General features: G+C 40.1%; 1 protein-coding gene across 1 annotated transcript in view; it reads left to right on the top strand.

The window, feature by feature from the left end:
- Positions 1-20,784, top strand: part of LOC132835216 (coiled-coil domain-containing protein 162-like) — a 71,744-nt gene extending 50,960 nt beyond the window's left edge. The window contains exons 16-23 of the mRNA XM_060854583.1: positions 884-1,036; positions 5,117-5,251; positions 7,011-7,163; positions 7,820-8,029; positions 9,637-9,757; positions 15,622-15,687; positions 19,500-19,645; positions 20,294-20,784. Coding sequence (XP_060710566.1) covers positions 884-1,036; positions 5,117-5,251; positions 7,011-7,163; positions 7,820-8,029; positions 9,637-9,757; positions 15,622-15,687; positions 19,500-19,645; positions 20,294-20,407 — 1,098 coding nt within the window. The 3' untranslated portion in view covers positions 20,408-20,784. The remainder of the gene's footprint in view (positions 1-883; positions 1,037-5,116; positions 5,252-7,010; positions 7,164-7,819; positions 8,030-9,636; positions 9,758-15,621; positions 15,688-19,499; positions 19,646-20,293) is intronic.
- Positions 20,785-21,190: the final 406 nt, after the last annotated feature.

Genomic DNA, 21,190 nt, shown 5'->3' with positions numbered 1-21,190 from the left:
TACATTTACCCCTTACCTAACACTACGGGCAATTTAGCATGGCCAATTCACCTGACCCGCACATCTTTGTACTGTAGGAGGAAACCCACGCAGACACGGGGAGAATGTGCAAACTCCACACAGTCAGTCGCCTGAGTCGGGAATTGAACCCAGGGTCTCAGGCGCTGTGAGGCAGTAGTGCTGACCACTGCGCCACCATGCCGCCCACCATTCTCCATGGAGAAAAGAAGATTACCAGAAGATTTGATTGAGGTTTTCAAAATCAGGCTGGACAGAGTAAATAGGGAGAAACTGTTCCCATTTGCAAAACAATTTAGAATGAGAGGGTATAGATTTACAGTGATTAGCAAAACAAGCAAGGGTGGCATGAGAGAAAAATACCTTCCGTACAAAGTGCACAGTTAGGGTCTGGAATGCACTGCCTGGAAGTATAGCAGAGGCAGATTCAACTGAGATATTCAAGGGAACACTGGATGGTTATTTGGATAAAATTATGTGCAAGGCTATGGGGAGAAACATTAGATTGGCACCAGGTCATGATGCTCATTCGAAAGGCCAAATGGCCTATTTATGCACATTAAAACTTCTGTGGTTCTATAATTTCCCCAAAGCTAATCTTGGTAATGGCGACCATGAAAGCCACCTGATGCCTTTTTTTTTGGGAAAGCTATTTGCCGTCCTTACCTGGTCTGGCCTATATGTGACTCCAGACTCGCAGAAATGGGGTTAACTCTTAACTGCTCTCTATATTGGCATGTCAGTCACTCAGTTGAAGGGACATTTAGCAATACTACTGATGCCCACATAACATTAAAGAGAAAATAATAATGAACGGTTTTCACTGTTGCTGTAATGGGAATTCTTGGCACATTCATAAAAACAGGGAAAGCTGGATGAATACCATATTAACATGAACAAAACGGTCTGTGAACTGATCAATGAAGTGAGAAGGACAGGGGTGGAAAACATGATTATCCTCAAGAGAAAGATTGGCTCGACAAAGAACGATGAAACCTTAAAAGAGAACTTGACACAGGTAAGCAACTCCGTCCACTCGCGATTTTTATCAGAAGATAAACTCTTCAAATTGTTCCTCAGTCCAAATGTGACCCCACCATTAACCTTGGGTTAACTTCATCTGGTAGAAAAAAAATTGAAACTAATGACACTTTGTTCCATTGCTGTTACTTTGCATCTGAACTCCAATCATAAAGTTACAAGAATCTAAGCAAACAGAAATAATTTCAATAATGTTAAAACAAGGAAATATTCATGCAGTAAAAAGCCTCAAAGCTGTGCCCCCTCATATGTATTTTTATCTATGAACTCACCTTGTTAAAAATATTTTCTCTAGTGCACTACGACCCAAAAGGAGTGAGGAGCCCCTTCTTCATTACTGTTGAAGTAGTTAATAGACCTGGTGTGCAAAATTTTGTTTTCAGAGCACAGAATATCCATTTCTTAAATACCTGAGGCATTGCTTCCAAAACTACTTTTCAGTTTTTTTTTAAAGTTTTGAAAGAATCACAGAATTGACATTTTCACTAACCTGATTTGGTTAATTTCTTTTAAATAATAGCTTTGCGATCAATGATTATAATAGACGGAACTCCTGACCTGGTAATGGTTTAATAAATTATTAATTTACTGATTAGGATTTATAAATGTTTCAGCTAATAAGTTCCAACAAAATCAGTCCAATTGACAAAAACTGGATTGGCATTTTTAACACTTCCACTCTCATTTCCTTTGGAGTTTATTTGTGAATCAAACTTAACCCTTTTGGAATCTATACCTCCCACACAGGACTTTGCAGTGTTATTTTTAAATTAACACTTTAATTCTGTATTTGTTATGATCTTATAATCTTGTGTTATGCCTTGTTGAATAATCTGCATTGAGATTCCAAACAGCAAGACAATAAAAAGAATTAAATAATTTTGCACCAATGAAGGGTTGCTTTTTATCCAAGAAAATTAAGTGATGCTTCCTATTGCATTTTCAATCTAATAGAGGAGAGCAATACAACTGACGAGTGACAGCGTAATTAGTCTAATTGTCGACTTTATTTTCTACCTATTTTCCTACTGAAATTGGATGAGTATATGAATAGAAAACATTTGGATGGATATGGGCCGGGTGCTGGCAGGTGGGACTAGATTAGGTTGGGGTTTCTGGTCAGCATGGATGGGTTGGACCGAAGGGTCTGTTTCTATGCTGTACATCTCTATGACTCTAAAAGCCAATTGTATATTCCTCACTGTTGCTGGACCATGGATGAGCAAGGACTCAAGCAAGATAAACATTCCCATAATCATTCTCTTACAATTACATTGGAAAACCATCTCTTCCCACTGATCCCAAAATAAGTCATTATATTTTAAATTGCTGTTGCACTTTCTGGATCAAATATGTTCCAAGGAACTGTTTCAGAGGGTTTGTCAGGGAGTTTTTCAACTTACGATAAAAGCAGTAATTCATAAGATAAACTTCCAACAGTGGGGTTGGGAACCAACTCATTGGAAAGGATCTTAGAGAAATGTCCTCATCTTAAGTCTTAAAGAGATTTTTGCCAGTCAACTAATTAGAGTTCTCAAATAAATGCAAAATACTGCAGCTGCTGGACATCTGAACTAAAAATAAGCAGTGCTGGAGAAACTCAGCAGGCCTACCAGCACTTGTGCAGAGAAAAACTTTTTGTGTCCAATGACTCTTCCTCAGATCCTGAAACTTTAACTTTGTTTTTCTCTCTGTAGACACTGCCAGAAATGTTGATTTTTTTCTAGCACTTTCTCATTTTAGACTAATTTCAGCATTTAACACTTTATCCCGGATGTGCATATGCACAGATCATTGAAGATGGGAGAACAGGTAGGGGGACCAGTAAATAAAGTATGTGGTGTTTTCAGCTTTATTAATAGAGGATAGAGTACAAGATCAGGGAGGTGATGATGAACTTGTATAACACACTCATTAGACTAGACCTCAACTGGAATATTGTGTACAGCTATGGGTGTCACATTATAGGAGAACGTGAGGACTGCACATGCTGGAGATCAGAGTTGCACAGTGTGGTGCTGGAAAAGCACAGCTGGTCAGGCAACATCCGCAGAGCAGGAGAGTTGATGTTTTGATGAAGAGCTTATGCTTGAAACATCAACTCTCCTGCTCCTCGGATGCTGCTTGACCAGCTGTGCTTTTCCAGCACCACACTCTTCAACAGTGCCACATTATAGGATTGATGCAAATGCATGAGTGAGTGAGTGCAGACACACTTCAGTTATGAAGATACTTTGAAGAAGTTCGGACTGTTCTTGGAGGGAAGGCTAAATGGAGATCCGATTGAGGTTTCCAAAATTATGAGTAGGCTGGACAGAGTAGATAAGGATAACCTATCTATGCTTGTAACAAAAAACAAGAATGAGAGGGTCTAGATTTAAAATGCTGTATAAATGAAGCAAGGGTAATGTGAGAAAAAATGTTTTCATACAACAAGTCATTAAGATATGGAATGCACTGCCAGGAAATGTGGTGGAGGCAGGTTCAACTTGGGCATTCAGGAGGGCATCAGATTTGTTTTTACAGTCATAGCCATAGAGTCATAGAGATGTACAGCATGGAAACAGACCCTTCGGTCCAACCCATCCATGCCAACCAGAAATCCCAACCCAATCTAGTCCCACCTGCCAGCACTCGGCTCATAACCCACCAATCCTTTCCTATTCATAGACCCAGCCAAATGCCTTTTAAATGTCACAATTGTACTAGCCTCCACCACTTCCTCTGGCAGCTCATTCATTCCATGCACGTACTACCCTCTGCGTGAAAAAGTTGCCTCTTCGGTCTTTTTTATATCTTTCCTTCTCACCCTAAACTGATGCCCTCTAGTTCTGGACTTCCCCATCCCAGGGAAAAGACTTTGTCTATTTATCCTATCCATGCCCCTCATGAATTTGTAAACCTCTACAAGACCACTCCTGTCCAGGGAAAACAGTATTGGTGTGAAGAGATATGGGGAAAAGGCAGCAGATTGGCATTAGATAATAGATCAGTGCTGACATGATGGTCTCCATCTGCACTGTAATGGTTCTGTGATTTGTCCGTTTTCTTTGATCTATTTGGGGACATCTGCTGTTTCTGGCGGTCAGCCCAATTTTTTGCAGTTCAGCTTAATATTGATGATTTATCAATCTCCAGATTACCTCAACAAATAGCAATCTTTTACTCATCATAGATCAGTTTTGAAGCAGGTTGTACTGAAAACAACAGAAAACAGATGCAGCAAAACATTAAAATAAATACAAGTAAAATACAAAACCATATTAATGACATATATTAGAAACACTATAAGGAAGAAGAGAGAGAGAAGATGTGAAAAGTGAAGGCAAGCAGAACAGGTATGAAATTATTACCTGAAAGGGGGCTGGAAATGTGATGGATTTAATGCTGAGAGAAAATAGGCAGGAGAAGCACATGGAACAGATGAGAAAGGTACCCAGAGCAAAACGCAAAGGCAGTGCTAATTGTGTAGAAAAGAGGTGTTGATGAAAAGTAGGTGTTCATAGCAAAAAATAGATCAGCTCTATTGAGATTAAACAAGACGCTTAATGGAAAGGCAATCAAAATTATCCTTTGCTCCATGCTACTTTCTTTGGGTAGGTGTTTTATCCCAACACAATAGATCCTTTCACCTGTCTCCAATACACTCCTTCCATCTGGACCCTCTGGCTGCTTACCTGACCGTTATCTCTTTATTGAGAACTGTTGGCGTGACATGTGCTGCTTTCATTTCTCTGCTTCCCTCACCCATTCTGACCTGTCACCCTCTCAGCTTACTGCACTTTGTTCTCTTAGGTCCAAACCTGATTTTGTTAAGGGAGCACATTTGGTTCTTTCACTCCAGAGATGAATGGACTGAGGATGGGCTGTGTAGATGTATTTTAATATTAAGGAATATTGAACTACAAATGACATTTATTGTAATAAGAGAATGATAACCATGATGGTTTTGTGATTTTATTGAAATAGAACCTGTTTGGGAGTTGCAAATGGGTTGGGGAGTCTTTGAAGAACAGAGTGAAAGAGGGAAGTTTTATTGCTATTTTTGTTTTCCCAGCAAAATCAGCTACAGTCCTTACGGGAAGAGAACAGTAAACTGGAGAGATTGGTTTGTCAGCTGAAAACGCTGAGCTGCTGGCGACAGACAGTAAAGCAGAAACAGTTCCAACGATCTTGCACTGCCTTGGAGCAGGTGAGGGAAAATGCTTTGAGAAAGCACAAAGTTTATAAATCGATAAACCTTGATAACAACATTAAAGCATTAGTAATGGTTTGATAATTAGCAAGGAGTGTAATTTTTACCTCTAGCATTTCACAGATCATCAGTGATCTGCCAGTAGCCATCTAAAACTTGAAGCCTTTTTACAGAATATTTATTTTAACCTTTTAAACAGTGACAATATTTGTTGTTTGTGGTCTGGAATTTGAGGCGTGAGAAGAAATTTGATCTATACTTAAAAATAAAATGCAGGGCTACAAAGAAGGAGCCGTTGAGTGAAACTATTCAGACAGATCTCTCAAAGAACCAGCATAAGCATAATGGGCTTACAATAGCTATCTTATACTCTAACATCTGACATTAATATGAGGTAAATTTGATTTTTTTATTATTTCATAGAATCATGAAATCCCTACAGTGTGGAAACAGGCTCTTTGGCTCAACAAGTCCACATCGACCCTCCAAAATGTAACCTACCAAGACCTATTCCCCTACCCTATTAATCTACATTTACCTCTGACCAATTCACCTAACCTGCACATCTTGGATTGTGGGAGACACAAGGAGAATGTGCAAACTCCACACAGACAGTCACTTGAGACTGGAATTGAACCCAGCTGCCAGGTGCTGTGAGGCAGCAGTGCTAACCACTGAGACTCTTGTTTTTTTAGATTAGATTACTTACAGTGTGGAAACAGGCCCTTCAGGCCAGTAAGTCCACACTGACCCGCTAAAGCGCAACCCATCCACACCCATTCTCCTACATTTACCCCATTGCCTAAGGCAAGGGGCAATTTAGCATGGCCAATTTTTGGACTGTGGGAGGAAACCGGAGCACCTGGAGGAAACCCACGCAGACATGGGGAGAACATGCAAACTCCACACAGTCAGTCGTCTGAGGTGGGATTTGAACCCGGGTCTCTGGTGCTGTGAGGCAGCAGTGCTAACCACTGAGCCACCGTGCCGCCCTTGTTATCGTAGCTCGGACAGCATTTATTGTCAATCCCCAATTGTCCTGTCGAAGGTAGATGTGAGCAGTTTTCTTGAAACATGGACATCCTTGGGGTACAGGGAGAACATGGTACTCTTTGGAAGGGCGTCCCTATATTCTGACCCAGTGCAAGTGTGGAAGCAGGTCATTCAGCCCATCAAATCCACACCAATCTTCCGGAGAGCATCCCACCCAGACTGGTGAATCTATAGAATACATTGCCACAGATGGTTATAGAGACCAGGTCATTGAGTATATTTAAGACAGAGTTAGATAGGTTCCTGAGTAGGGGGATCAAGGGTTATGGGGAGAAAGTGGAAGAATGAGGTTGAGAAACTTATCAGCCACGATTGAATGATGGAGCAGACTTGATGGGCTGAATGGCCTAATTTCTGCTCCTATATCTCTTGGTTTTAAAGTGCCTCCTGATTCTGTGGGAGCAATTTTGCTCTTTATTTGCCTCGCGATCTAGGTATCCTGAACTGACCACCAGATGGAAAATTAATTCAAGCAAGGGACAAGAAAAGTGGGCAAGGATTGAGGCAACCTGGTTCTGAACACTGCAAACCTGCAGAGGTTTCAGCTATTTCTCACCTGTCACCACATCAAGAACAGGCCTTTGAATAGAAGCACCTCTTTCTACCCTCCCTTCTCAATCAACTTTTGCTTGAAAAGCTAAATGAGAGCCGCTGGGACGAAATTGGCATCTTGTTTTTGACCAGTTGTCCTTTATGTTCACAGGAAGTCGTAAAAGTCAAGAAACGTTATCTCAATATTAAAATGCTGGCGGAAGAGGAAGTGCTTTTACTGCGTCAGCAACTCTCTGCCGTACAGAAAGCTCTGAGCAAGTCCCAGTCGGAGAATGATAAAATGAAGAAAGAACTGGAAAAAGAGGTATTCCCAGAACTCCATATCTTCTCGATCTTAGGAGCAGGAGTAGGCCATTTAACCTTTTGAGCCAGATCTGCCGTTCGTTATGATTTTTGTGACCTAAACCCACCTCTCCTTTCCCCTCCCCATCCTCTCCAACTCCTTTATCTGTCAAGGATATCTCTAAATCACCCTTGAATAATCCTCTTCTTTCCAACCTTTACAAACAACTACCATTCTACATCCTGTACAAATCAATAGACCAACCCCATTGCTAATAATAAAAGGAAAATATCTGGCCAAAGCAGCTTAAAGGCAGGCCTTGCAGTCTGTCTGCCATTTTGTACATTACAACAGTGGTACATGCAGCAGGTACACCTAAAGGCAACAAGAAACAGCCATTCTTATCTGATCTGGCCTACACTTGACTCCAGACCCACAGTCATGTGGCTGACTCTAAACTGCCCTCTGAGCAATTAGGAATGGACAATAAATGGTGGCCTAGCCAGGAACACCTTCATCCCAGGAATGAAATGAACAAAAATGTCCTTTTTTTCTATATTATGTGTAAAAGGTCAGAAAATATTAGTCTTTCGAAGAGTAAAATGTCTTGATAAGCAGATAATGCCCTCAAAGATGTCACTCATGGTGCCATACGACTGAGTTTTTGTTGACCACAGAAATGGCTGCTGAAGGAGTACGAGCACAAGGCTTCTCAAGAGTTGAAGAGCCGACAGCAGCTGGACAGTGTGAAAGCATCCAACATGGAACGACTGTTGAATGACATGGAGGAGAAGGAACAGAGGTTCCATCTACTAAGCACTGAGTTTGAGAGATCTTCCAAAATGGCTCAAATCCAGCACAATAAGATCGATAAGGAGATCAAACAGGTACAGTGTGACAAAAAAGCATCCTTCTGTACATCATGTCTTACAGAAACTGGTCCCAATGACAGCTGCAATGCTAACATGCATTGGTATGATATTTTTCTTAAGAGAGGAATAATATCCTCCTCATGTAACTCACAGAGCATTGGTTTTTTAAAATGAATTTATTTTATGACAGAATTCTGGATGCTTTCCTTGTCTTTTCCAGACAAGTACTGGAAACTGTATGAGTGCACATTAGTGAACATTTATTCATTAGCTCCTGTATTTGCAGAAACAAGGATCAGTAGGACTGCATTGGCACTTTCTTAAATAAGTACACAAGGAAAAGGAGTAGGCCATTCAGCCCTGCTCCATCATTCGATGAAATCATGGCTGATCTTCTATCTCAACTCCATTTTCTTGCACGATACCTGTCTTCCTTGATATTAATAATGTGTAAAAATCCATCCATCTTTGACTTGAATGTCCTCTATGACTGAGTCCACAGTCCAAAGAGTAAGGAATTCCATAGATTCACCACCCACTGAGTGAAGAAATTTCTCTTCATCTTTCTCAAGCTCATATTTTTTGTGTTTCACTTAAAAAATAATTAGCAGCTCAGCTTAATGGTTTAAACAAGATAAAGGGTTAGTTTATTACACAACTATTGCAGAGTTATTTAAGTAAAATGTGTTAAAAGTTATTAAAGTACAAATACAAACATTTTAAAAGTGCTTGATGAAGGGCTTATGTCCAAACTGTTGATTCTCCTGTTCCTCAATGCTGCCTGACCTGATGTGCTTTTCCAGCACCACACTCTTGACTACAAATATTTAAAGGATAAATTTATGAAGATGATAATCAGTCTCTAATTGCATTGCAGTCATAGATTGTTTGAAAATTCTCTTTCTGAAGTGTAAGGGTTGAATTATGCAGTCAGATTCGTCTTCTGCAGTTGGATAGTTGGAGGTTGCTCACACATTAAGCAGAATAGGTTCTGGGAATGGGTGAAGACCCCTGTGTTGTGTTTCATTGTTACACATTGCTGATAGTTACTGGTGGGATCCCGGTTCAGTCTCGCAGTCCTTTAGCTAGTTTGTCCTGGATGTCTCCCTTGCACATCAGATTCAATGGATCAAATGGCCTAATTCTGCTCCTATACCCTATGGCCCTGACTCCCTGTTGTGAACAATTTCTGTTTCAAGATCCTTTTTCCTATGTTCAAACATTTTATCAAAATCAAACAAAATGACTGCTTATGTAGACAAACCAAAGTGAGTAATATTGGAATTCCTCGCGGTGTCCTTCATGTCTTTTGTTCAACAAGATAGAAGCTTCATCCCAACAGTTCAATATACAATCTTGGATTCAATGAATTGTTTAATAAACCTTTGTGATTCACTCTTAAGCTACCACAGTCTGATGATTTGCCTTGACTGCAGTTGAATTCACAAAAGAAGTCATGTATCTTCTTGTAGCCCTTTTTTTAAGACTCTTTACACCCATTATAAAGACAGATTAGATTTCTCTACAAAACATATATCTACACATTTATAACAGTTGCCCATTGTATGAAATGTTGTTTAGGAATCTTGCTGTAAATAGCTTTGCTTTCTGTTATTTGTTAGGTACGCTGTAAGCTGGTCCAAGAGCGCAACTTGAAACTAGATGCCTTCCAACGAGTCAGTGAATTGCAGAACCAGATGAATGACTTTGAGGTAGCTTTGTCTCTAAGAGGCAGTGCTACAGGTAAAACAGTAGTGATGGATTATTTATCCTCATTTATGACCAATGTTATGTGCCTGTGATATCTGAATTGCAGCTTTACTCTCAAAATACATGCAACTAAGTGTATAAATAAATCACAGAAGTGCATTCTGCAGATATATGATATATCCTGGACCAATTAGATCCAGGCTTTCCAATACAATGTTTGTCCACAGCCAGCTGCTTTGGCTTCACTGAGTTCCCTACTCTAGTACAAGTACTTGAAGAAGAAGATTTCTTCTTAACCCCCTTTTTTTATTTCTTAACTTCCTGCTTCACGGTGATGGCATTAAATCAGGTTCTAACATTACCTGACCACTACCTCTCCTCACCATTTTCCTGTCTCTGATTTGTCATTATGCTTGAAGAGGCTGAAATTTCCTCCAACTAAATGTCAAAAGAGAAAAACAGGGAAATTACAGATAAGTCTCGCATTTTTCACAACTGGACATCTCAAAGCATTTTGCAACTAATGAAGTATTTACTGAATTGTAGTTATTATTCTCACGTAAGAAATGTTGCAGCCAATATAGAGATATAGCAAACTCCCACAAACAGCAATGCGATAAGGACTTGACAACCTCTCTCTCTCTCCTGTGATATTGATCACGGGATAAATATTGGCCTGGTCTTCAGGGATAACTCCCATATTTTTCTTCAAAGTACTGCACGTTGTCTTATATCCACCAGACTAAGCAGATGGGGATTCAGTTTAACATGCCATCCAAAAGACAGCTTCTGCAGCAATGTTGTGCTTCCTCAGTAATACAGTGCAGTGTTAACATTTATGTTGACATTGTGTGAAAATTGAACCTGGAAACTTGTGACTCAGAGGCAAGTGTACCCAACATCTGACATCGGGGATGAAAGAAATCATTGTCTTCAGCCTCCTCTGTAAACTCCGTTCCTTACAAAGCCATGTTCTGACTCTCACCATTCACTCATTAACCTTGTGCTCACTAAGCTTACGTTGGTTCGTAATCTGGCAATAGGTCAACTTTAAAATTCTCCTTTTTATCCTGAAATAACTCCATTATTCCACTCCCTGTCTCTGTATTCTCAGCTAGTCCTACAATCCTCTGAGATTACAGCACTCCTCCAATAGTAGCCTTTTGCATGTCTGTAATTTTAATTGCTCATCACTGGTGGCTGGGCCTTTGGCTGCCTATATCTGAAGCTTTGGAATTCCCATCCTATATCTAATCAATCAAATTTCCTTTTACTCCTCTAAAAGGCAATACAAGCATAGTCATTCCAACCTTTCCTTAGAAGAAAAACTGCCGATTCCAGACATAAGTCTGATAGAGTTTTGATCTGTTTCCTTCATATTTACATCCTTCCTTTAATAAGGTGACCAATACTGTACACAGCAATCCAGATCTGGTCTCACTAGTGCCCAGCTTAAATGAAGCATAACCTCCATACTTCAGAATTCAGTTTCCTCCTTAACCGGCCTTGCAACCTCATGTCCCAGGTTGCTGCCCCCAATTCCAGCATTGAGTACCCCACCTTCCTACAATAACAATATTCCTTGATAGCCATCAATGACAGTCAATCTGCTGAACCCTAGAACTGACTGTGCTCTCTTCCCCTGACCAATCTCCATGCATCTCCCTGACCCATGATGCAATAATCCTTAGACTGGTTACACTGAGTCTGCAGGAGTGACAGTGACCCACTCTCTGGACTGTTGTGAGACAGACTCCAGTACTTATCTTGACTGCCTCAAGTGGACATCTGATAGTGGATGGTGCTTTTGGTTGACTTTAACTCATTCATGGAACACTATTATCGTCCATCCCCATTGCTCTTAAGGTGGTGGTGAGCTGCCTTCTCGGACTGGGGTAGTCCATTTGTTGTAGGTAAACCCACATTGCTGTTAGGTAGGTAATTCCCGGATTTTGACCTAGCAATGATATATTTTCAAGTCTGGCTAGTGAGTCAACTCGGAAAGGAACTGATCATATGTTGTTGGCGTTTGGTGTAGTTGCGAGATTGATATAACACAGTATAGCAACATATCCATCTCCTTCATGGATGACCGCTGACAACAAGCTGCCTGGGTTTGTATCTGCTCTAAACTACAAGAGAGAGGTTTGTCTTGAAGCAGGAAAAAAGGGAGAGCAATGTAGGGAGAGAATTCCATGATCAGGCATTATGGAAAGCAAGACTTTTAGAATACAATAGAGTATTCTTTACTGTCATGTGTACTCCACTGTAGACGGACAGTGAAAAGCTTTTACAATGTCTGCCTCTTATGGCACTATCTTGGATTCAAAAGAGGAATAAAAATTGTTGCATTATTTAACAGAGTTAGAAATAAGACATCCTTAGAAGGATTGACACACAGTAAGGTAAAAAATTTCAAACAAACATTACATTGTAGCAGCTCAATGCAGGACATCCATATGTGGTATAACCACCTATAGTCTCCAGGGTGGAGAGATAAATCTCCACCCTGGAAGCTCCCTGCCTCTATTCCTGATGAAGGGCTTTTGCCCGAAACTTCGATTTTCCTGCTCCTCTGATGTTGCCTGACCTGCTGTGTTTTTCCAGCACCACTCTGATCCAAACAAAAGAAAGGTGACTGTTCTGGCTTGATACAGACACTCAATTTCATACAGAGACCTGTAGAGGAATATGAAAAGCACAAACAGATGCTGGTGAGATGGGATTACAGTAGAAACTCGATTAGCCGAATGCCAACGATTCGAAAACCGGATTATCCGAACAAAATCTGACAGTCCCGTGAAACTGTTACAACAAAGTGGCATTACTGATAATGGTGTCGCCATCACATCTTTTGTTAGCAACAGAGTGTAATGAGGATTGCCTGCACTGAAGATCTGAAAGTTTGGCATAAAAGAGGTGTTAAGGATACTGCTGCAACAATCTCAGTCAGTCAATTGTAGCAGTGTTAACATAATTCTAACCAACAATAGTTGGGTGGCACAGTGGTTAGCACTGCTGCCTCACAGCGCCAGAGACTTGGGTTCAATTCCCACTTCAGGTAACAGATTATGTGGAGTTTGCGCATTCTCTGGTTTCCTCCCACAGTCCAAAAATGTGCAGGTTAGGTGAATTGGCCATGCTAAATTGCCTGGTAAATATAGGGGGGTGGGCAGTAATCTAATAATAGTGTAAAGATCGGGTCTTTAGTTTAACTGAGGAAAACACGGGGGGGGGGAAGGTGCAATCACACAAAAAATGACATGCAGCAGAAAAGGTGTTAATGACGTTGATCCAACAAATTGTTGTAGTCTTGAAAACATTTTAACACATGAAAATGACTGACATGCTGAAGGATTCTAAACTGCATGACAAAATCAGTAGTGTCTTCATTCCCTCTACGACTTTTTCTGAGTTCGTACTGATGTAACTGATCTAGTTTGTTGTACATACTGTATTTACCATGTCTGTGAAGAGAAAGTGCACCACAGTGACAATTGAACAGAAAAGTGAGATTTTATAGCATCTGGATCATGGTAAAAAGGCATTGAGGATTGCACAGGAGTACAACATTGGGATAGCGACAGTGTCTGACATCAAGAAAGCAAGACCAGCGATTGAGAAATTCATCAGCCTAAGTGACACTGCAAATGCTCTATAAAGAAAATCCATGAAGCCAGCAAAGGATGAGCAACTCGACCAAGCGGTATTTTTGTGGTTTTCACAACAGCGTGAAAAGGGAATTCCCGTATCTGGCCTGAAGATACTGGAAAAAGCTGCCAGTTTTCATGAACGCCTCTACACCGGTGAGTCTGATCAGTGTATCATTGGGCTGGTTACAGCGCTTCAAACATTGTCACGGCATTAGGCAGCTCAGTGTTCTTGGGGAGCAGAAGTCTATGGATGACGGAACCGGAGAAGATGACAGACTAAAACTGCAATCCATCATTTGTGAAGGAAAGTATGAACCTGAGCAATTGTACAATTGTGCAGATGAAAGTGGATTGTTCTGGCGTGCACTGCCAGCTAAAACACTTGCATCCACCGCGGAAAAGCAGGGGTCAGGACATAAAGCACAGAAGGATCGGATCACAATTTTCCCCTTGTGTCAATACCACCAGCACTCATCAGTTACCACTTGTCTGCATCGGGCGGTATGCTAAATCTCTGGTACTTTAAGAACTGTGACAAGAACTTGTTTCCTGTAAGGTACAAAGCACATAATAATGCATTATTGACATATCCACTTTGCTCATCCAGGGTCCATGAAGATTTTGTATCTGCTGTCAGGTCACATTTGGCAAGCCAAGGACTCGAGCAACATGCCCTTCTGCTTGTTGAGAACATAGGGGCATACACTGTGAAAGGCAGCCAGTTACAATCAGCTATCAAGTGTTTGTTTTTCCACCCAACACCACTTTAAGGTTACGGCTGCTTGATCAAGGATTCATTGCAATTATGAAAAAGGTTACCACAGTGACATGTTGCATGCTGTCCTGGGTGAAGACAATACTGACAAAGGACTGTAGGAAATCATTAAGGCAATTACAGTCAAGGATGCTGTATTCATGATTGCTGAATCTTGGGACTGCATCAACATTGCAGACTGTTGGTACAATAGCTTGTGTATTGGGAGCCCTGCCTGTGAAGTTTACACCCGTCCAGAACAAAGCATAACCACTGACATCACTGAAAACTGCAGACAGCTGGGTTTAGGAGACTTTACAGAGACTAAGATTGATGCTTGGGTGAACTGTGACAACGAAATTGGAACAGAGAAACTCACCAATGATCAAATAGTCAACGTAGTCAGAGGAACAGCAGGAATGTGTGGATAGCAAGGAAAATCTGATACCGGCACTACCTCCCATCCCCATTAATGAAGCTATTGACAGTTTGCGACTTTGCATGGAGTAGGGTGAAGCACAAGATGAAGTTGATGCCGTTAAATTGATGCATCTTTGTCAAATGGTACTGTTTGCAAAGAGACAGCACTTCAAGCAACAGCAGCTGGATAATGTCTTCGGAAATAATAACCAACCTCCACATTAATGAATTCTTTTTATTGTACAGGTACAGAAAAAGTGATGAGTTGTAAAATGTTTGTATAGATTTTAGTGATCAGATGAAATTACGTTAAAAAGCATGCAAACAGTTATTATGGGCAGTGCATAAAATCAAATCAATTTATCGAATAATCAATTACCCAAATGAAAACCTGCCCGCCCAAGGACTTCGGATAATAGGGGGTCCCTGTAATTGTGATTTTTTTTGCAGAAATTTACAGAACAAGGAACTTTCAAGGGACACTGAAAGACTTTCACCTCATGTGAAAGGGAGAAGAGAGCCTATTTGATGAGTGACATAATATGCAAATGTGGCATGGGTTTTTGGTTGAGTTGGTTCATTAACAGGGAAAGTACCTTTTCTGTGTGTGGAATATCCGGAATCTACTGATATTTAGTTGATGTTGATTTTAGTTTACAACAAAAATCTTAAATTGAAACATTTTGTCACATTTATTTCAAAAGCTATTAGTCTCTGCAGCAATAGAATCACAAACGTACTCTGAAACAAAGATGCAAATTTTAAAAATAGTAATTAGAAGATAAGTACTTGTGAACTCTGGTAATACAGCTACAAAAACCATTGATTTACTTCATTTCCTTTTGGGATCTCAATTAAATCAATATGTAAAACAGCAGGTAAATGTCTCAAAACAAAAGCAGATTTTTAAAAAAATCATGAGTCTTTGTTGGTGCAAATGCACAGACAGCGAATGCAGAAATTTGCCAGTCATGCTCCTCCTGCCAAAGTAACGAGGAATCAGGAATACAAAGCACACCTTCACGACCTGTATTTGTAACAATTTTCTTATTTCTGAAATACTTCTACAGAGAACAGGAAGAAATTACCATCATACCTTTGTCGCAGTGCAAGCAGCTTCAGAAGTATTTTACCAGGTAGACACTTGCAAATAAATCTTCACCTAACTTATTTTAGTCAATTGTGCAGATGGGACACAGAGACAGCTGTAATTGGTCTGTGGGCTGATTTCTCCCTGGAATGACAACTTTTATTTACTACAGTTTATTTAGTAAAACATCAAGGTATCTCTGCAGTTGAACCAAAGATTTTGCATAAGCTACAAAAGATGGCCAAAGTTATCAAAGAGGTAGGTTTTAAGTTATGGAATTATGGTTATAACCCTTTGGAGGCTGTTGAATCTAAGTTTGCTCTCCATAGAGCAGCAGCAGACCCTCTGTGCCTTGATCCTGCACTGTCATTCAATAAAATTATGTCTAATCTGTTTGTGATTTCAAATTGCACATTCCCAGCTACACCACCTCCCCAAATAAGCCTGGACTCTCCGATCGACCTAGATATTCATCCACCTATCTTTAAAATGTTCAATGGACCTACACCTCCCCTGCCAAGGCAGGGAGTTTCAAAGCTGTATGACCCTCAGAGTCATAGTGATATAACAGTAACAGACTGTTCAGTCTAACCAGTCCATACCAAACATAATCCCAAACTAAACTAGTCCCACCTGCCTGCTCCTGGCCCATATATCCCTCTAAACCTTTCCCATAGTGTATTTATCCAAGTGTCTTTTAAACATTGTAACTGCACCCACATCAACCACCTCTTCAGGAAGTTCAATCCACACACCGATCACCCTCTGCTTAAAAGAAAAGAAATTGCCCACATACTTTAAATCTCCTAGCCTTGAAATTCTTCGATCCTAGAGAAAAACACTGACCATTAACTCTAGCTATAGCCTTCATGATTTTATAAATCTCTAAGATCACTTCTCAACCTATGCTCCAGTGAAAAAAGTCCCAGCTTATCTTTATAACTCATACCTTCCATACCCAGCAACCTCCTGGTAAATCTCTTTTGAACCCTCTGTAGCAGTGACTAGAACCAGACACAGCATTCCAGAAGAGTACTCACCAATGTCCTGTACAACTTCAACAAGACTCCCAACTCCTTTACTCAAAGGACTGACCAAACACCTTACCCTACACCCTAACGTTGTTTGTTGTACTGAAATGCAATACCATTTGATCGAAGATCCCTTTGTAATTTCTCATCTCTGTCCTGAGGTGTGACTCCTAATTTTGAAACTCCTTAGTCTGGAGACTCAAGAGGAAATATCCTTTGTAACCCCACCTTGACAAGGCCAATCAGGATCTTATACATTTCAAACAAGTCACACACCACAATTTTGAGTCCAGTGGAAACAAGCCCAGCCTGTTCTCATAAGCCAGATATCAATCTGGTTAACTATCTCCAATGCATTTACATTTTTCCTTAAATAAAAGGTGACCAACTTGCACACAATATTTGAGATGTGGTCTGCCCAGTTAGCTCTTTGCAGTTAATGTCAACAGCATGGAAACAGGCCCTTTGGCCCAACTCATCCATGCTAACCTGTGACTTCCTAAACTGAACTAGCCCCATTTGTCTGCGTCTGGTCCATATCCTTCTAAAGCTTTCCTCCACGTAATGTCCAAATGTCTTAATTGTTAATTGTTCTCCACTCCAGCACTTCCTCTGGAGGCTCATTCCATATACACACCACCCTCTGACAAAGTTGGTCACTAGGGTACTTTTTAAATTTTTCCCTCTCACCTTAAACTTATGACCTCTAGTTTTAGACTTCACTGCCCTGGGGGAAAAGATCTTGTCTATTCACTTTATCTACACCCCCAACAATTTCATGAACTAAGGTTTTTCACCCTCACATTCTCACTCCATTTCCTTTCAGACATCATTGCCCCTGCTTCCACTGCATTTCTAGGCAGGAAGCTCCAGGTTGTCATTACTTACGAGTTCCCTCACATCCCTCCAGCAACTTTCTCATCTACCTTATTGGACTTATCATACTCATGTACAATTCACTGTCACTGGGTCAAAATAGTGAAATTCCTGTCCTGATACCACTGTAGGTGTCTCTACACCCCATGGACTAGTGATGCAACAAGGCAGCTCATTATTACTTTCTAAGGGCAATTAGGGATGGTAAATAAATTCTGGCCTAATTATTGATGCCCACATCCTCTGAACAAATTTTTAAAACCTCCCAAACTCCTCTTGCTGTAGGAGACCAAGCCCAGCTTCTCAAACCTAACTTGTTAGGTTGATCACTGATCTTAAAGCATTCTGACCAATCCTCTCTAAGTCTTCTGAGGAGCCTTAGATCATCCACAAGGTATGGTGACCAGAACTGACGGTAATATTCTAGCTGCAGCCTAACTGGAGCTTGATAATTAGTTCAATATGCCTTTCTGCATTTTGAATGCAGCACCTCAGGGTACCTGAAGATTTTAACTCTTGCAATGTCTTCAAAGATGTCCTTCCTGCATTCCCCCTTTCTCTCCCCCCCCCCCCCATTAATGCACACTCCTTTAGCTGTACTATTACCTGTATTGCTTTGCTCAGTTATCTGCCACAATGCTTCATCTTGCATTTTCCTGTCGTAAATTCCTTTTCCATCAGTTATAATTCACACTGAGCACACATCCAAGTTTGATACCAGCAAATTTTGAAACATGACAATCAACTTCTATACCCAAGTTATTTACAGAGAAATTAGAGAATTACTTTGTTCCATTATCAGTCAAAGCTTCAGCTGCCTGAGCCAAAACTCAAACTCCCTCAGTCTGTGTCTCTATCTCACTCTCCCTCAAGACATTCCCGAAAGCAACATGCTGACCTAGCTTTTGATCATTTGTGTTAAGTTTTTTGGCATCACACTTTGGTAATTCCAATGTAAAGCTGTTCACCATGTTGAATGCCTTATTATATTTTGCTATAGTTAACTCCACAAATACTGGCACTCAAACCAAATGCTGTCAGCACGTACAGTTAATCCCCTTCTACACTGGTGCAGCAGAAATGCCTGGCTAGAAAGCAGCAGTCAGCAGGAACCTTGTGGGTTGCCTCCCTAATTTCCAAGCCTCCTTGAAGGAAAACCTAGCTAATCTGAATAGTTACAATCTAGTTTAAAACCTGTACTAAAAAGTTAAGAATTTGTAATTATGGGTGAAATTACCATGTAGATTAAAATGTTTAGTAGTAAATATGGATTCCGAACAGGTTAATCTTGCTTGACAATATCAAATGAATTTGGAAAACATACCTAGGTAGGAAGAAACTTCAGCATATACAGTATTCATGAACTTTGTGAAAACTTTAAACAAGGCAACATGGGGAAAGTTTAAAATGAATAAACTGGATTGACTGAATAAAAGATAAAATGGAATATAAAAATCAGGACAGCCAACTGAATTCATAAACTAGTTTAGTATGAAACAATAGGAGTTATGCAATTTGAAAAAGGTGCCTGTTTGTTGGTGCCCCACAAGTTTCAGTTTTGAGGTCACTTCTGTATACTGCGTAACACCGAATTGGGTCTTGTAAGTTGTGGAATCATACCAAATGATGTCAAAATAAGTTAGTCAATCTTCAGATAACTAAAGCAAATAACTAAAACTGAAGTGATACTGATGAGATGGGGGAAATTGCATTAAAGTGACTCAATGTACAAATTTGGAAGCTGTTTCAGTGCACTGCCTGTTGGTAAATCTAACTTTGCACTTCAGAGGGGCTTTAGGAATTCTGCATTTGTTTTACAATATAGTTCTGCTTATAATACTTTAATTGTAATAAGTAATGGCACAGCTGGAACCATTTACACTCTTGGATCCAGTGTTATTTGGTAAATTCTAGCTAGAATCACTGAAATACTTATGTACTGTTCACACAGGCATGGGATTACCAACTCCCTGTCACGCCCACTCCTCACTAATTTCTAGGGACCATCCTCAACGCTGTTTGACTACTGATTCAAAGACCACTGATGTGAGCAGAACGATTACTGATCGAGGAAGGAGGGTGCAAAGGCCAAAAACAGTAAGTAGCAGATTTGTTACAAACTTAGCCTGTAATTGCAGGATCAAAAATGGATTGATCAGTCCCACCCCTCATTCTAGTTGACAGGTTTTCTTTCACAGAATAAATGTAACTCGATGGAATTTTTAGAAAAAAGATAATTTAGCTGATGTGGTGGCCAAAAACCCAAAAGGAGGCAGATAGTGGAATTTGAAATCAATCGAGCATAAAGTGCTTGTGCAAGGAGAAAGATTCACTGCAAAAATCAGGCAGTGCAACATCTGATTTGATAGCTGCAAAAATCCCTCTATTTCCAACTCATTCCTAAACAGGAAAAGAGATCTAGATCTTTCAATAGCATAAAAATGGAGGATGTACATTCATTACTCCTGATCAAAAAAAGAATACTCACATACAGTCTGTTAAACAGAGATAGGAAACATGTTAAAATAACATGATTGAACAGCCAAACTTAGTAGCAGGTAAATCCTTCCACACTACAGAGTCAAGATTTAAATGGATCTGGATTACAGGTTTAGAACTATACTTGCTCTGGAAATTGAAATAATCAAAATGCCTTAATAAGTGCATTGATCTTTGAAAATGTGATGCTCAATTTTAAATAACACAAGTTTTAACATGGCCTAACAAACATTTACTGAAATAAAGGTTCCAAGCAGACTCCGCAACAAAGTGGTGGAAGCACTGTTGCCAGAATTGGAGGAACCAAATCACCATGATCTTCTCCTAGAACTGCAAGACTACAGATTAAATCAGAAATAACAGAGACACCTATCAACAAACTGCACAATCAAAATAGGAAAGCAGAAAAATCAGGACATGGGAGTGAAAGTATGTTTACTGTAGCCTAATTTTGCAATCCTTTTCTATGAAATTCTTGAGCACTATATCATGGAGATTTGCCCGATTCCAAACAAGATGCTATTATGCCAATCAATCGCTGTTACATTGATTGAAAATCTGACGGAGGATTGTGTGTTCTGGCTTCCTCACCATTACTTTTGGTCATCAAGGTTTGTTTTCCCCCCCCCCCACCCGCCAGTCAAGTCCGTACCATTCAGCAGACAAGACAGACTCGAACTGGTGAATGTAGTCTTTAATATTGGATCCAATAAAAATGTGCTGAGGGTATTTGGATTCAGCACCATTCTCAACGCTGTTTGACTACTGACTCAAAGACCACTGATTTTAGCAGAACGATTACTGATACAGGAAGGAGGGTGCTAAGGGCAAAAAAAAGTAAATTTGTTACAAACGCTTAGCCTATAATTGCAGGATCAATTGTAGCTGATTAAGATTTCTGTGCCAATCTTCACTGTGGTCAAACAGGAATGGAATGTTTTTTTTATTTGCACGAGGTTAACAGTTTCCAACTAATTAGCTTCTAATTGAAAATTAGAAATTTGAAATATCTCGCCTTCTGGTGACATTTGTAGCCATCTGACCGTTCCTCTTTTCTTCAGACAATGTTTTGAACACACTAGAATTTGGTACCACAGAAAAATCTTTGATAGTGGCCATATTTTATGTTTGAATCTTCAACCC

Source organism: Hemiscyllium ocellatum, chromosome 3, assembly GCF_020745735.1.
Source record: "Hemiscyllium ocellatum isolate sHemOce1 chromosome 3, sHemOce1.pat.X.cur, whole genome shotgun sequence".
Taxonomy (NCBI): Eukaryota; Metazoa; Chordata; class Chondrichthyes; order Orectolobiformes; family Hemiscylliidae; genus Hemiscyllium; species Hemiscyllium ocellatum.
The sequence above is the reverse complement of the archived record's forward strand: the minus strand, read 5'-3'. Positions and strand labels throughout refer to the sequence as shown.